At 44.9% G+C, this 17,295-nt stretch overlaps 1 protein-coding gene across 8 annotated transcripts in view; it reads right to left on the bottom strand.

The window, feature by feature from the left end:
* OPCML (opioid binding protein/cell adhesion molecule like) overlaps nt 1-17,295 on the bottom strand; it is a 1,112,106-nt gene that overhangs the window by 524,602 nt on the left and 570,209 nt on the right. For 4 of the 8 annotated variants that reach the window (XM_053594858.1, XM_053594862.1, XM_053594859.1 and 1 more), the window contains exon 2: nt 1,702-1,786. In XM_053594858.1, the coding sequence (XP_053450833.1) occupies nt 1,702-1,786 (85 nt within the window). Of the gene's footprint in view, nt 1-1,701; nt 2,890-17,295 lie in introns of those variants that run through there. The other 4 variants (XM_053594856.1, XM_053594857.1, XM_053594861.1 and 1 more) reach the window with 3 other exon arrangements.

Below are 17,295 nucleotides of genomic sequence, written 5' to 3'. Positions count from 1 at the left end.
AAAAAAAAAAAAAAAAATGGTAGATCAAAGCTGGCCCTCTGCTGGTGGAAGAGTGGGATTGCATCCTGGAAAACAGCTCAAGTTTTTACTTTTCTGGTTTAAATGTTTAGGGGTAGGAAGAGGTCAGAGGACTTTGGAAATTTTAGCACTGAGATCTTATCCAGTAATAAACCTCTTTGCCCCCAATGACAGGTCAAAAGATAAAGAACCGTCTAGCAACACTGATGTTCCAGTGCACTGCTGAGATTTACCAACATTTCCTTGGTCAACACCTATCATAGCCTATGTTCTGCTCACATCTATGAGCCAACTGGTCCACTGCAGATGTGCATTCCACAAGTCATTTTAGGAAGCAGACTCCTGAGTCTTCTTTGAATCAAAGGAACAGAGACAATGGACTCTAGTTTGGGGCTAGCTGAAGGGTGCTCAGGTAGCCAAGAGGACGGTCCTCTCCTGAAATCTAGGAGAAGCAGCTCTACTCTCCTTTAGCTACATCTATATACATTCAGCAGACAGGGACCCGTCCTTTAGCCCTAAAGAAGATCCAAGTTAAGAGCCATTCAAAGAGGCAAGAATGCAACCTTAACACTTGGGCTTAGGAAAAGGATGTCAGCTCCCCAAGGCCTCTCTTTCCTTCCCGGGGGATAGGTTTGTCTAGATTCAGAGCAAGTTCCTCCAGAGAAGCCAGGGGAAGAACAGAAAGAACTCCCTCCCTCATTCTCTCCTTGGAGAAGCCAGGCATTTTGGCTGCAGAATCTGGGTCAGAATGTTTTATTTTCACCATAACCATCAAAGTCACAGGCAGGGCAAACGCATTCACCCTGTGTACATCGTGAGACATAGTTAAGCTGGGACGTCCCTGAATCTGTCTCTCAGGACCAGAACTGCCTCATTAAAGGGATAAAAGATGGTATCTGCTGAGCTGGTGGAAAGTGGTGGCTGCATTTTTATTAAAGTCTCTGCTGCAGCAGGCCCAGTCCCCAAAGGTTCATATTCCAAGCTTCTCCACCCCTCTGCCTGGAGCATGTAAGTGATTCTCTGTAACTCATTAAGTTAAAACAAAAAGCTTTCCTATTGTGCTTTTCACACAGGAGTGATGTCGTTGCATAAAAGCTACATGTTTCCTCTCCTTGGCTACAAAAATAAAACAGTTCTCATAATTCATAATGGGGGCCCCAGGAGCACCGCAGAGGGTTGGCACCAGTGTCGTTTCTTTGCGCAAACACATGACGGTGTGGCCTGGCACGGTTAATTCCAGGTGTATCTCTGCTGAGGGCTAGCCTGCTGGTTCTGAGAACCCTCCATCCAGCCAGTCACATACCTCCCGGCCTGTGAAAGAGCACCCACGGAGCTTAGGCTTATCCCCGGGTGTTTCAAGTCCGGCGCCCTCCTGCTCACATCTCGGTGTGGTGCCCACACAGGAGTGAATCTAGCACGTGCTGGCCTCACAGACCCTTGGAGTCTCAAGCATACACCTCAATGTTTACCTATAAGCACCTGGCCCAGAAAAGCCAAGCAAATGACAAACTGCCCCGAAGCAAGGGTGTCAACAGCCACAGTGTCAGGTGGACATCTCTGGGGCCTGCAGAAGGCCTCTCACACGCTCGGATCCCCCGAGGAGCGCTGGATTCTCTCTCCCTCGCCCCTCCCCAGTAACCACAACCGAGGGGCTCAGTCCCCCGCTGAAGGACAGCTCCCTACCTGAGGGTGGCGCTCTCCCCCTGCCGGACCGTCACGTTGTCCATAGCTTTGGGGAAGGTGGCATCTCCGCTGCGCACCGGCACTCCTGTGGGTACAAGGAACAGCAGCCTGAGAGACACGACCACGAGGCACTTCCAGGGCAGGAACAGGTACCCACAGACCCCCATCCTCGACAGCCACAACTTCCCAGAACTCCGGCAGCGGCGCGGTCCTGGTCCCCCGCCCCGCACACCAGCCGGTCTCAGGAAGTGGCGTGGGGAGAAAGGAGCGGGAGAGAGCGCGCCAGGAGCAGAAAAGAGGAAGGAGAAAGGAGTCCAGGCTCTCCGGAGTCTAATAATTCTTGCTCAAATCCTGCCTCAGCTTTCCAGCCCAGCAGAACCAGAGGCCCCCTCCTGCATCCAAAAAAGAGCTTTCTCGACACTCCCCTGGGGAGGAGGGAGGCAGCCAGGAAGGGGGAGGAGGAAGGCAGGTGCGGGGATGAAGGTCACGGATTGCGCCTCCTCGGCCCCTCTCTTCAAGACGCTACTTTAAGATTCAGTTGGGCACGTTCTGCAGAGGTCTGGCATCAAAAGTTTATAACCCAAAGAAGAAGGCAAGTGTCTCTGACATAAAGAAGATGTCATAAAAAGCTGCTGCCTCAAGGAGAGGAGAAAATGTTTTATTAGATCACATATATGTATAGAAATATTTATAAACCAGCCCCAAGTCTCGCATCTGGAGCCCAGCGGAGGCAAAAAAAGTTCCAGGCGGGGACGCAACCGGCGCAGCGCGGATCCTCGGTCGGCGGCGGTGCTCCCAGCGGTCGGCGCCTCGCGGCCAGCCCGGCCCGCGCTCGCCAGCCCCCCGGCGCAGGCTCCGGGCGCGGGGAGCTGGGCGGACGGCGGCCCCCGCCTCCTCCGGGGACGCGGCACGGGACGCGGGGACGCGCGGACGCCACGCTCAGCGGCCGCCCCCGGCCTCCGCGCCGCCTTCCTCCCAGGAGCAGCCCCGACGCGCGCGGCCCCCGACCGCCGGGGTTGTCATGGCAGCAGCTCCATCCCTGACCGCCACTTTCTCCCGGAGCCGCTTCGGAGCGAGCCGGCGGGCGGGCGGCACGGACTGCGCGCTCATCCCCGCGGACGGCGCGGGGCTCCGGCGCCCACCTGACCCTGGCCTGGGGCACCTCGGCGCCCCGCTGTCCCCGACACCTGAGCCAGCCGACAGAATGCTGCGCCCCTCTCAGTGGCTTCCTGGGTGCAGGGTAGGGTGGAGAGTGGGGAGAGGGAGGGGTGAGTGGGAGAGGGAGTTCTGGGGAGAGCAGCAAATTGCAAACTGACACTGGCACCTTCCCTCCCCTCCCCGCCTGCTGTGCCTGTGAGAAGTTGCCAAACCCCGCCCTGGAGAACTGAACTACATTTGGGAAGCCAGGTAGCCCAGCCCAGGGTGCGTGTCCCTCGCTGTGCTGCATGGTCACCACCAGCCGGGCTACGGGTCAGTCTTCTGAAGAGCTGGTCTGGGCCTGTGCGAAAAAGGCGGAATGAGCTCCCCGCTCTGATGACCCACCTTGGAAACACTCACGCCCCTTCTCTGCACGCCCACCTCCCAAACTGGCACATCTTATTTCTTCTTACAACGCAACGTGCCAAATAGCCCCCTTCCTACCCCCGTGCTGCTTATCATCCACGCATCTTATTGTCTTAAAAAGCAAGAGCTTGGAAAACACATGGAGGTCCTAAAACCTATTAGGACCCATCTTCATAAAATCTTTGTGCAGCTTTATGGTTACATAAAGTGGCATCATAATGGTGTTGGGCGGGGACTTGTGATTTTGAGTTCTCACAGGCCAGCCCCCCTTTTCTCCAGGCTCAGACTCATTTCTTCCAGCCCTACACCCAAGAGCTCCAGCTTTCCTTGGGTCTGTCATGATGCTTTTTCCCGCTCCCCCCGCAGGAGCTTCCCCTTCCAACATGACTCTCTTGTATCCTAATTTGATGGTAGCTGTGTGCATCTGTTCCACTGTATTCTTTCTCAAAACCTTTTGTTAAATTAGACTGGGCTGTGCACAATGGGCAAATGAAATTTAATTCAAAAATAAGCATTAAGCTCTTACCATTTATTACTTTAGTTGCTGAAGGTTACGAAAGCATGCTACCTGCCCTCAGCTCTGAAGGACTGAACATATAAACATTGCCCCATTTCTTGTTGAAAATAGTTAGCCCAGGTCTATTTTTGCGTCTCGAAATTCTAATTGGAGCATCTTACCTAGAAGAGATAATACTTATCCCGAGTCCTATCGGCTGCAGTGAAAATACATAAAGGCATGCCTTGTTTCCTGAAAGGGATACAGTTCATCATTATGTGAATATCAGGGAATCTATTTACCTACACAAAGTGAGATGGCCCAGCTACTTCACACCAAGCCTGTGTGCACAGCCTGTGACTGTGTTGAAAACAATAGGCAATTGTACCACAATGGCATGTATTTGTGTATCTAAACACAAAAAATACTGTAAAAAAACTATGTAACTGTGTAAAACATTTAAAACATGGTATACCTGTATAGGTCCTTTCCTATGAATGGAGCTTGTGAGACTAGAAGTTGCTCTGGGTGGGCTCATGAGTAATTACCAAGTGCACATGAAAGCCTAGGACATTACTGTACATTACTTAGACTTTGTATATTACTATGGACTTTGTAGATGACACTAAATGTATAAAAAGCATTTTTCTTCTTTATTTTTTTTTCTTTATTTATTTTTTATTGAGACAGAGTCTCACTTTGTGGCCTTCAGTAGAGTACCGTGGCATCATAGCTCACAGCAACCTCTACCTCCTAGGCATAAGCAATTCTCTTGCCTCAGCCTCCCAAGTACCTGGGACTACAGGCACCCGCTACAACGCCCGACTTCTTTTTTTTTTTTTTTTTTTGGTAGAGAGGGGGTCTCAACTCTGGCTCATGCTGGTCTTGAACCTCTGAGCTCAGGGCAATTCACCCACCTCAGCCTCCCAGGGTGCTAGGATTACAGGCGTGAGCCACCATGCCCGGCCAATTTTTAACTTTAGTTTACTATAACATTTTATTTTTTTTTTTTTGAGACAGAGCCTCAAGCTGTCGCCCTGGTTAGCGTGCTATGGCATCATAGCTCACAGTAACCTCAAACTCCTGGGCTCAAGCGAGTCTCCTGTCTCCGCCTCCCAAGTAGCTGGGACTACAGGCGCCTGCCACAACGCCCAGCTATTTTTTTTTTTTTTTTGATTGCAGCCATCATGGTTGTTTGGCAGGCCCGGGTTGGATTCGAACCCTCCAGCTCATGTGTATGTGGCTGGCACCTTAGCCGCTTGAGCCACAGTTACTTTGTGAATTTTTTAACCGTTTGGCTCTTTTGTAATAATACATAGCTGTTATTACATTGTACAGCTGTTCAAAAAATATTTTCTTCCTTCATGTCCTAATTCTATAAGCTTTTTCTAGTTCTTTTTAAGTTAATGAATCTATTTATATTTACTTTGTAAGCTTTCTTGTTACATGTTAAGACACACACATCAGCGTAGGCCTCCACGGTTTCAGGACCATCAGTAGCATGGCCTTCCACCTCCATATTTTGTCTCACTGGAAGGTCTTCAGGGATAGTAACACGCATGGAGCTGTCATCCCCTGAGATGACAACTTCTTCCAGATCCCTCCTGAAGGACCTGTCTGAGGCTATTTTATAGCAAACTTTTTTTAATAAGTAGAAGGAAAACTATAGTGAATATACAGTATAAAGTAGAACTAAAACTATAGTGAATATCTAAACCAGTAACCAAGTATCATGCACTGTACAAACTTACATTTGCTGGCCTTTTACAGAACTGGCATCCCAGTGGGTGTGTTTGCACCAACATCGCCCCTAGCATGAGGGTTTGCATTGCACTGTGACTTTATGATGCTGCAACAGCACAAAGCAAAAGGAATTTTTCGCTCCTTTATAATCTCACGGAACTGTTGTATGTATGCACCAGTGTTGATCAGAAGGTCATCATATGACATATGATTATAGTAGATCCTTTGTAGAAAGCAGATATAATAAAGGCAGGAGTGGAGAGAAACACTCGTCTCTGAACTCCTTGGCTACAAGGTTGAGGGGAATGATGACACAGGACAGGATGGGAGCTTAGAGAACAGCCCCACTGCTTGTTTGGGGACCTTTCATCAGTTTTACTGACCCATCTTTTCTCAAGACTTGTATGTACCTGGGTTTTCTGGGTACGCATTATATATAATTCTCCAATTCTGTAATGCTCTTGTCTGTATTGCCAGACAGGGCTCCTTTTCATGGTGTGACCTGTGTGATGCTGAGAACATGAGTCTGGTCTTCAGTTACAGAGCTGGGACCTTGAACACCATGGGGGTGGCCGTAGAGTTGGGTTGGGATGCCACATAAGACGGCGAGTTTCTGCTTCTCGGTTACAGGGCATTCAGATTCCATCCCCTCCTGCTGAACCTGCTGGTCATATTCCTCCTCAGATAAAAACAGGGGCAGTTGTCATATCAGCTCATAATTATTGCTTAAAATAAGAACAGTTTATGGGGGAGAAAAGAAAGCAAAAGAGAGCATGAACTTCGTTTCCAGGCAGGAAACGAATGGCCAAGGCAAGTAAAGAAGAAAGGCAGAGATAGGTTGGAGCAAAATGTAAACTTTCTTAATAATATGTGATAAATTTTGCTCTTGTGAAAGCATAAACCAAGTGTCTTGGGTTTTGCAAGACTGGCTTTCTCCAACTTAAGAAATCCAGAATCTTGTGTCTATTCTCTTCTGTAATTCTGGTTCCCAGCTCAATATCTACAAGCGAATAAATAGGCTGAACTCAAGGGCCAGCAAATCAGAGAAATAACCACAAAGGTCTAATTTTTATGTGAATCTATGTCAGTCTACATTTTTATGGGGGAGATTTCATTCACCTGCTGTGGATCAATTTGACCAGGTATGGGCCATAAGCCTAAAACAAAATTAGAACTGGAAAAGGGAAAAGAGTTGAAGTTCACAATGAATAAGGACTAAATAGTTCATGTCATAAATTTCCCCTGAAATGTCTAGCTGAGTCCCACGATAGGGTGGCTCTAAAGACAAATTAGTACAATGACTAAAACGACATAATAAGTGTCCTTTATCTGAAATGCTTGAGACCAGAAGTGTGTCAGATTTCAGGTTGTTTTGAATTTTGGACCATTTTCATTATACTTACTGGATGCTTAACCCAGTAAGTATAATGGGTTAAGCTTAAGCATCCCAAATCCCAAAATCTAAAATACTCCAATGAGCATTTTTTTTTTGAACATCAGGTCGGCACTCCAAAAGTTTCAGATTTTGAAGCTTTTAATGAGATTTTCAGATTTGGGCTTCCCAACCCATACTGGTTCTGAAATTAGATTATCTGGACAGTCACCGACTTCTCATCTCCTACCTGCATGACTGGTACCCAATAATTCCAATTTTACCTATCCTATAAGGTTTGGGGGTGTTTCAAAATGTACCCAGAATTTTTATTCAGGGATGAAAAGATGATAAACACAGAGACAGCTGCTTTGAAAGAACATTTACTACCTCCAATTCCCCCAAAGAAGGAGAAAGGCCACCCAGGCCATGCAGAACCATGTGGAGAAGCAGCAAGGTTAGTCAGAAGGACAGGAGTGAGAAGGGATTATTTTCATGGGAAAACAATTGGCCGGGCAGGTAGGTAAACATGAGCAAGGTTAGGATGGTACAGGCCAAATATTTTTGTCATACTTTGGGTCATAGGCAGTTTCTAGCTGTCTTGTACCAGGCCTTGGGTTGATTTAGGGAAAGAACAATATTGGCTTGGGTGAGATAAAAGAAGTCTTTGGAGTAAGGGTTTTGGATTGGTTGGTTTGCATCCAAAGGACGTGCTCCCAGGCAATTTGTTATCTATCTGTATGAATTTTCTAGTCCTAAAAGGGGTAGTCTCTCACTATTAGCAAGGCCTTGAGATGCCAAACCATTATAAATACAGAAAATAAAAAACATAACTAATACAGGGGGCAATTAATAAGATCATGCATGCAACACACCACTGAAGGACTAGGCCCATTGGAAAATTTAATAATCATAAATGTATACGGTTATACAGCAAAACCCCATTCTCACGTGATAACAATTTGTGACATGTAAAAAGATATGAGTGAAAAGCTATAAATGCCTTATGTACAAACTAGAGCTTTGACTCAGAGGTCTTGTTTTTCATGGCAATTTGCAACAAAAAATGTGACGTGGGCTCTAGATTACAGGGCTGCTGTGAATATGAGAAAAGAAGAACCACAGGCAGGTGGCGCCTGTGGCTCAACAGAGTAGGGCGCTGGACCCATAAAAAAAAAAAAACAAGAACCACAGGCTAGCAGGAGAGAAGTTATTATGAGCAGGCTTGAGATTGGGGAACCTTGTTGGATGGAATTGTTCAAGGAGAAACAAGGGTAGATGATGAGCTGTAAGGAACCATGGGGACCTCTAGTTCACTGTATAGGTGAGTCGAGCCACTTGAAACTGACAGGTAGTATCTGGAACCTGGTCAGATGATGGAATGACCCTGAGAAACTGGGCGAAGGGTAAGGCAACCCACCTGGGTAAAAACACCTGTAAGTAGTCTAACCACATTATTTCATTTCAAATTGGCTTAAATAAGATTGTGTGCCCAGAATCCCATAGCATTCCTTCCTATAGATCAACTGTACCCTGCGAAGGAGCCCAGCTCATGCCACAAAAAGGAGTTAAGTCCTGGGAGGAGCCGAGCTAAGAGGCCACACAACCCATCTCACAGACATCACCCACCTCATGCAAAAAGGAAAAGCAGGGGAGAAGGTGGGCCTAGTGAGACGACTGCTTCTACTCAGAGCCTAGACAGTCATCCTAGCACAAGAGCTGACTGCTGACTATAGCTTGTCATGTGCAGGGGCTTTGGGTGTGATTACAAATGTCTAACCAGCACCCTGGACTGTGAGAACCAGCTTCCCTATGGAACATTCTCTGCCTCATATTCTTCGATAAGGCCCTCTCGCACAGAGTGGGTAACCAAGGTGAACAATCAGAGAATCACACAAAGAAAATAACAAAAACTTTTAACACGATTTTCACTTATTCATTCATTCACTGATTTCATCAATATGTATTGCCGGTCTATCTTTTGATGGACACTGTTTGGGGGACTGGAGATGCAGTTCAATGAGGTCAGTTTTCTTATATGCTTTCCTGCAAAGTGTGTGAACCGTGCTGAAGTGGGCAGAAAAGAGATCATACCAAAAAAAAAAAAAATCACATATTTATGCTGTGCTATGTGCTATAAGTAAAAAAATAAGAAAAATGTTTGACAGTATGGACTAAATTAGCTAGTCAGGGGAAGCCCCTTTGAAGAGGTAGCCCTGACTAACCAGCCTAGTGGGGGCTGGAGCCCAGCCCCAGGGCACAGGAGCCCAGCTGGACTGGGAAGAGGAAGGCGAGATCACACTGGGCCTTGGGGGCCATGGCAACTGTTTTAGAGTTTATTCTAAATACAGTGTGCAATATCTTCAGAAACCTTTCAGCGGGTGAGTGACGTGATGGGTACAATTTTGCAAATCATTTGACCAGTGGGCAGAGAATGGATTGCAGGCAGCATGTCAGGAGTAGAACAGGCCAGAAATGATGGCTGTGGTCAAGAGGAGAGAGAATAATGGAAAGGCTGGGGGTGAATTTTCAAAGAATAGTGGTGAGGACTTCATGAGAGTTGGGATATTGGCATAAGGAAAAATAAAGGGATTGGGGGTGATTTTGCCAAGGAACTTGGGTGGTCCAATTTCACATCATGGTGATGACTCCAGAAGGACTAGGCTTACGGAGGCAGGAGTTGAAAGAGTGAACGATTAGTCCTGAGACAGCCAAACAGAGCTGTCAGGACAGCAGTGAGAGAAGAGTCTGAAGCCCATTGTAAGTCTCATCCAAGACCTGCTTTCCCGTTCAGAGTTTAAAAGAAAAAAAAAATTGTAAAACTCTGCTGCAAGCATTTTTTGGAGGGGGCATATTATTCATGGAATCATCACCCCAGATCTAGAGGCTTCCCCCTTTGTTCATAATTTAGAAATAGACCCTTTCATCCTACCCTCTCAGTGCTAACCTATTCCACTCCATTGAAACTGCCTCTTAATATAGCTTCCCTGCTTGGTCACATCTCATTTTTTGAGAGTAGATTCTAACATTGGGGTTGAGGCATGAAGTTATCAACTATGTTTTTAAGAAAACAAGAATATGCTGCTCACTTTCACTTAATGTGAGTTGAGGGACCTGAGTTTAAGACCTTAGTCTATCTACTTTAACTTCCCTGCTGTGATCTAGATTGACTGCAAGCCTATGTTTTATAGAGCAGTGGCTGAGACTGGAGCAGGTACAATTCAATCAGACATCAGCTTGAATCCCACTTCTGCAGTCACTGTAGGACTTGACGTGAGCTCTTTAACTTTACATCTGAAAATGGAGACCATGATGGCAATGCATTGATAGGTATTTCTTAAGTATCTGTCTCAGCCAACTGGGGCTGCCATAATAAAATTCTGTAGACTAAATTACTTAACAGGAATTTATGTTCTCACCATTCCCCATGCTGGGAGTCTGAGATTGGGCTGCCAACCTGGACAGGTTGGCTTGAGATAGCTCCCTTCTTGCTTAGTGGAGAGAGCTAGCTCTCTGCCTTCCTGTTCGTATAAGACCACTGATTCTATAGGATTAGGGCCCCATCCTCGTAACACAATTTAACTTAAATCACCTCCTAAAAGCCCTGTCTCCAAACAGGATCACATTGGTGGTTATAGCTTCAAATTATGAATTCGGACAGGGACACAATTCAGCCTATAATAGTGTTACATGAAATACTACATGTACAGTAATTGGCATCATGCTGGGCACTCAGCAAGCACTCAATAAATGCTAATTCTTATTACAGAAAGAGGCCTAATTCCCCATTGTCACAGGTTTCTTCTGTAAAGCATCTCTCTGGACAGATAAGTTGTACACACCCAGGGCAGAAAACTTCCCAACATTCCCAAAGGTTTTGTGTGTGTGATGTAGGAAACAGGATAAGTCTCTCCCTGCTTTTAAAGAAGTGTCAGTTTTAGAATTAGAAACCATCAGGAGGTGAAAATGTTTATGTGGTTATTAATAAGCATTTATTTCACCCTGGAGGGGCTGCCTAGATGAGGATGGCTATTGGGGAATTTGGAATCCCTCAGAAAAACCTCTGAATTTATCTAATGAAATTTTTACCCAGTTATAAAAGCAATATCAAACTGTGTGTTATTCATAAATAAGGAAAACTTACAGCTTGTGTTTATCTGAGAGGAGATTGTACCCAGCTGCTCTGTGTATGCATCAGGACCAAACATAAAGTAAGAAGTCTGCTTTAGATGTGTGTTAAGACGATGGTAAATCTAAGTCAGTGAACCCAGGGGAGTGGTGTGACTCAGGGGACAACTGCAACTTAGCCTGAGGCCTTGGCTATCCTGGGTCCCTCAGGACTGGAGCTTCAATGAACATGAAACCTGTTGATATGATCAGCACGATAAGAATTGCCTAGGGGCTTCCATTTTTAGGCTAAGGAAGTTACAAGAAAGGGAACCACACCAGAACCCAATGCTTTGGATGAGACAGAAAGAAAATCCTCTATAAAATCCAAAGCCATCCCCAGATAATCTCTGCCTGCGTAATTAATGCAAGAAGTACCCGAGAACGGTCCTTACGCATTCTTTATTGGCACACTTCCAAACCCACACGAATGTGTGTTCAATGTTTTCTTAGTTAGCTGCTGACCCAAGGTTAAAATCCAGTCCATTTAAATCCTAACCTATTTCTCTTTTCTATCACAGACCACAGCACATTCTTTTCAACGTAGGATGAATCTGCCTGGTTGGTCTGGTCGAAAGAACCAACAGTGGTCATAGATTAAAATGACATCCCAGCTCTGCCACTTCCGAGAGTGGTGATCTTTGGAAAATTACTTATCAGCTGAGTTTGCATCTTCTCATCTGTAAGCAGGGCTGATAAAAGCTTCTCCACAGGCTGGCTTGTGAGCATAATTATACCTGGATACCTCCAGTCACAGTGCCTGGCACAAAGTCAATGACAGGGACCATTCAATTCCCTTTCTCTATCCTTAAAGCCAAAAGAATGAAGCTGAAAAACCCAAAACAAATGAGACAAAACAATAAAAAGAACCAAGTAGATAAACAAGCAAAAAACCAATAACAACTAAAAATAAGCAAACCAACAGGAAAACCTACGGCATAATTTGCATTGTACAAAGGTATCTATGAGGTTCCTCAAGACTGGGAGGGTCATGAATCTACTGATAGTTCTAGAATCCTGTTGCTGCAACATCAGTCCCTTATCTTATCCTACTCTGTTTCCCTCCAAATTTCTCTCTTTGCGTTGCAGTTATGTTTTATCTCTATCTCTCGCACTAGAACAGCGGTTCTCAACCTGTGGGTCGTGACCCACAGGAACTGTATTAAAGGCTTGCAGCATTAGGAAGGTTGAGAACCACTGCACTAGAATTTCAAGGTCTCTGAGAGCAGGGTATTGATTTTGCCCATCTCTGATTCCTCTGTTGTGCTATAGACCTCAGCTACACGAGAGAACTGAAGTGTACTTGCCACAGTTTGCAGAAAGTTGGTGAAGCTGATAAGTGTGTACAAGGCAATGCCATTGCCAGTAAGGGACTCTCGAAGTAACTCTCTTCTTCCCTCCCTCATCTCCAAATGTCTCAATAGCGGGGAGCACATAGTATCAAGTGCATTAAAGCAGCTACCTCTAGAAAGGTTGGACATCCCTTAAAAGGGATCAATTTCTACATGCCATACAACAAAATCAGCCTTACTATGTTAGAGTCACACCTCATATAGTTCTATGAATCAAATAACAAAAGCCATTATATTGAGACCCTCAAGCCATGAAATGTGGTTTTTAAATGTTCACTGGTGTTATTACAGTCTTACCGCCTCCCCACCTCCAATCTCACTATAGTCTCTAATAGAAAGACTACAAGTGGAAAATAGCTTCTTCCTCCCTGAGGGACCCAGAGTGTATAGGAGAGAAATGCCCATTAGGGCTGGACTTGCGGGGCTCTGCCTCTGGATCTGCCACCTAAGAATTGTGAGCCTGAAGCAATTGACCAGATCTCTCTGAGCCCAGGTTTCCCCATTGGTTAGATGAGGAAAACAATAACTTTATTTTTCTTTAAAGAACTGAGTAAGATACCCAGGAGAGAGCCTGGGTGTGCTGATGCTGCTTCATCTGAACTTTGTCTCCTTTTTTATAAAATGAATCTGATCTCTCTGGGTCTTAGAGAAGAACTAGAACTTGTGTTTTGCGTTATATGTTGGTTACTTGGAATCTTATTTTATTTGCCAAATTTTTAAAATATTCATCTACCCACATATTTGTTGACAAATTCATTACTATGTTCAATCACCCTTGTTCTGATTTTCTTTTTGATAGTCATTGAAAATCTAGGTATTTTGCTGGGGCTGAGAATATAAAGAATATGGTTAAACTCCTGTCCTCAAGGAGTTTATGGTCTAGTAGGGGAAATAAATGTATAGCCCCATGTGATAAGAAATATGTACAGAATGCTACAGAATCGGGCCATCTAAGTTAGATTAGGGCTTTTGGAAAGGGAGGGCCTCCTGAGTTCACTTTTAAATACTGAGTAGGATTTAGCCTGCTGCTGCTTTTCTGATTTTGGCAACAGAGTGGATGTTGTTACCAATCACAGAGGCATAGTAAGAATAGCTGATACCAAGTGGAGGGCAGGGTGTTAAATGTTGAACTTGAGGTGCTGGTGAAACATGCAAGTAAAAAAATATTCTTTTGGCATTTGGAAATTTAGGTTTTGAGCCTAAGAAAGAGACCGTGTTTGCTGATATAGGTTCTGGAATAATCTTTGTGTAAGTGGAAGCCGAAGCCCTGGGTACTGATGGAGTCACTCCGTAAGAGCAGCAGAGTGAGAAGAAATAAAGTGGCAAGTGTGAGTTCTGGGCAGCACAGGCATGAGGGGCAAGCAGAAAGGGACCACGGAGACGCCCGAGGAGAGGCCAGAGAAGCAGAAGGACACTCAGGGATCAGTGACAGTGACCGCACAGGACTCAGGAGGAAGGGAGTGGCCAGAAGTGTCCAACAGTGTAGAATTCTAGCTGACAGAGGACGGACAGCTGTGCTTTTGACCTGGCGCAGTGGAAGGCACTGGTGAATTTCTAAGGTACCATTTCTCTGCTGAGGCAGCAAAGTGAGGCATTGGTGAGCTCTGGAATGAGCAGAACCCAGGGGTGGAGAAAACAGCTGTGACCCAGGCTATCAAGCTTAGCTGTGAAAGAATGGGAAGGGGGGAAGGGTGGACTCCAGGGGGACAGAGATGTGGGTCTGGGGGAGACCTGTGCTGTGCTTTGCTTTATTTCATTTTTGGCACGAGGGACATGAATATTTTTATATGTTTCTGAAGATAAAGAGTTCCTTAAAGGTGTAATGCAGCTGGCTGTGTGGTGCTCTTGAGAGCATTTTGTGCATGGTTGATGATACATGTATACGTGTATGTGGACATGCACACATATACAGGATGAATGGACTCAGATAAGAATTTCCATCCCCGGACCCACTCAGAGGCAGACCAATCAACCAACATTTCAAAAATAATACCAGCTTCCATCATCACCATCATCATCAGCCTGCCACTTGCCCAAACACTAGGATACATGCCTGAGGGTGACAAGTAATGCCATCTTTCTAATACCTCTATAAGGAAAGTATTATTATTTGATAAAGAAACCAATGCATAGAGAAGAAAGATTATTCCTAGTTATGTCTAGCAATACCCAGTAGAAAATGCTGATTTTTTTCCCATTCCCCTTAATGTTCGTTGCAATATTACTAGCCCCATCCTGGTATATGTAGGGTTTCAATAAATATTTATTCAATTAATAACAGAAATATTTATTTATCTCTAACCCATACCCTCTAATCTCAGATACATTTAGCTATTCAAGATCAAATATTAAATAATCAGAGGTATTTAGCCTTATTTGGACATTGGACAAGATTTTATTGGTAACAATTTAGCTTGAGGTGAAAAAGAATTATAATCACAGTAGTTCAATTTGCATCATTCTAAAATGCCTGCGCCCAACTATTGATGTTGGAACACACGATTATTTATATTGTAAGAAATTAATCATGGTGGGAAAGCAGGTGGCTGTACCACATGGCTTACAAGCAATAGAGACAGGCTCTAGGTATTAAGATTCTAATCAATAAAACATAGCCACAGTAGCCAGAACATAGCTTGCGGTTTCCATAATTAGTATGATCTGCGGTAACCTGGCTTAAAGAGCAAGGCTCTCAAAGAATGATTATCCTGCAGAGCCTAGACTTTATTCATGTGTTTGAACACACTATCTAATGCTCACACATGTGTATTTTTATTGTAAATTTTACCCAAAAGTTTGTGGTGCATTGGACTGGATGATCTCTACAGTCCTGCCAGGCTGTGCGTATTGCTACCACCCCATTTAGGTTAGATGACAACGTCCAGGATGTCTCTGAACAACCCCTTTTCAGCCTTTCATGCTCCACACTCAGACCTTAAACCCGCCCTGAAACTGTCCCCTGTACACAGCACCAGGAGTGCCTTCTCATCCCCTCCCTGTCACCACAGCTCCCTGTCCCCTGCCTGGGTAGAATCAGTTTCCCAAAGAAGAAGACAGGAAAAAGAAAAACAAACCGCTCTGGGTCCTGGGGCTTGAAACTGCCCACGATGGCAGAAGATGAAGGCCAGAGGACTGGGAAGAGAGAAGGCAGGGAATTACGTCCTGATCCTCCCTCCTCCAGACATGCAGGAGTTTCCAGAAAAGTGAAGTGAGAAGAAACAGGGAAAAAAAAAAAGTCAGCAAAAGAAAAAGGCAGGGGCATAATAGAAAGAGACACAGGGTGAGTCTGAGCATCTTGGACATCAGGATTCTCTGGAGAAATAGAGCCAAGGGGGGGGAGGGTACAGAGAGATGGGAACGGGGAGATGAGTAAGTTCATATATTCAAATAGATATTCATATGTAAATACACAGACATATATACTACGCACACAGCCACACTCTGTCTTATTACACTTTGCTTGCTTATGCTTTCCAGAGAGTATATTTTTTACAAATTGAAGGTTTGTGGCAACCTTACCCCAAGCAAGTTCATTGGCACAATTTTTCCAACAACATGAGCTCACCTCATGTCCTGTGTCACATTTAGTAATTCTCCCAATATTACAAACTTTTCTATTCCTGGTATATATGTTGTAGTGGTCTATGATCAGTGATTTTTGATATTGTTATTGTAATTGTTTTGTGGGACCATGAACCACTCCCATAGAAGACAAGAAACATTATGGGTACATACCGTGAGTGTTCTGACCGCTAGACTCACTGACCGCTGCCTATTCTTTTTCCTTCTCCTCAGGCCTCCCTACTTCCTGAGCCACAATGATATTGAGGTTATGTCAAGGAATAGCCTATAATGGCCTTTAAGTGTTCAAGGGAAGGGAAGAGCTACACATGTCTTACTGTAAATCAAAAGCCAGAGGTTGATTAAGCTTAGTGAGGGAGACATAGGGAAAGTCAAGCAGGCTGAAAGCCAGGCCTCTTGTACCAAAGGGTTAGCCACATTGTGGATGCAACAGAAAAGTTCTTAAAGAAAATGAAAAGTATTACTCCAGTGAACACAAAAATGATAGGAAAGTGAAATACTCTTACACTGCTATGGAGAACAGTTTAATAATTATCAGTCACAAACCTTTAGGGTGGAGGAATTCAGGGACATTTGAAAACAAACCTTCTCTGACACCCCCCAACACACATACACACACGCACGCATGCACATTGGTATGGGACTGTTTTAATGGTCTGGATAGAAGATCGAACCAGCCACATTAACACCAAGCCTAACCCAGACCAACATCCTAACTCTCTTCGATTCTATGAAGGCTGAGAGAGGTGAGAAAGTGGCAGAAGAAAACTCAGGAACTAACAGAGGCTGGTTCATGAGGTTTAAGGAAAGAAGCTGTCTCCATCACATAAAAGTGCAAGGTGAAACAGCGAGTGGAGATGTCCAGTCTTTTTCAAGTTGCCTCGAAGAGCTAAGATCGCTGATGAAAGGGGCTACATTAAACATCAGATTTCCCTGGCAGCTGAAACAGCCCTCTATTGGATCTAGGATTTTCATAGCTAGAGAAGTCAATGCTTGCCTTCGGAGCTTCCAAGGACAGACTGACTCTCTTTTTTGGGGTTAGTGCAGCTGGTGACTTTCATTGAAAGTCAATATTCATTTATCATTCTGAAAATTCTAGAGCCCCGAAGAATGACACTGAATCTATTCTGCTTCTGCTCCATACATAAATGAAACAAGGAAGTCTAGATAGTGGGACATCTGTTTACACCATGGCTTTCTGACTATGTTAAGCTCATAGTTGAGAATCCCTCCTTAGAAAAAAGAGTCTGTTGAAAATATTATGGCTCTTTGCCAATGCACCTGCTTACCCAACATCTCTGATGGACTTGTGCTGTGAT

The sequence above is a fragment of the Nycticebus coucang genome, chromosome 6 (assembly GCF_027406575.1).
Source record: "Nycticebus coucang isolate mNycCou1 chromosome 6, mNycCou1.pri, whole genome shotgun sequence".
In the NCBI taxonomy this organism is placed as follows: domain Eukaryota; kingdom Metazoa; phylum Chordata; class Mammalia; order Primates; family Lorisidae; genus Nycticebus; species Nycticebus coucang.
The sequence above is the reverse complement of the archived record's forward strand: the minus strand, read 5'-3'. Positions and strand labels throughout refer to the sequence as shown.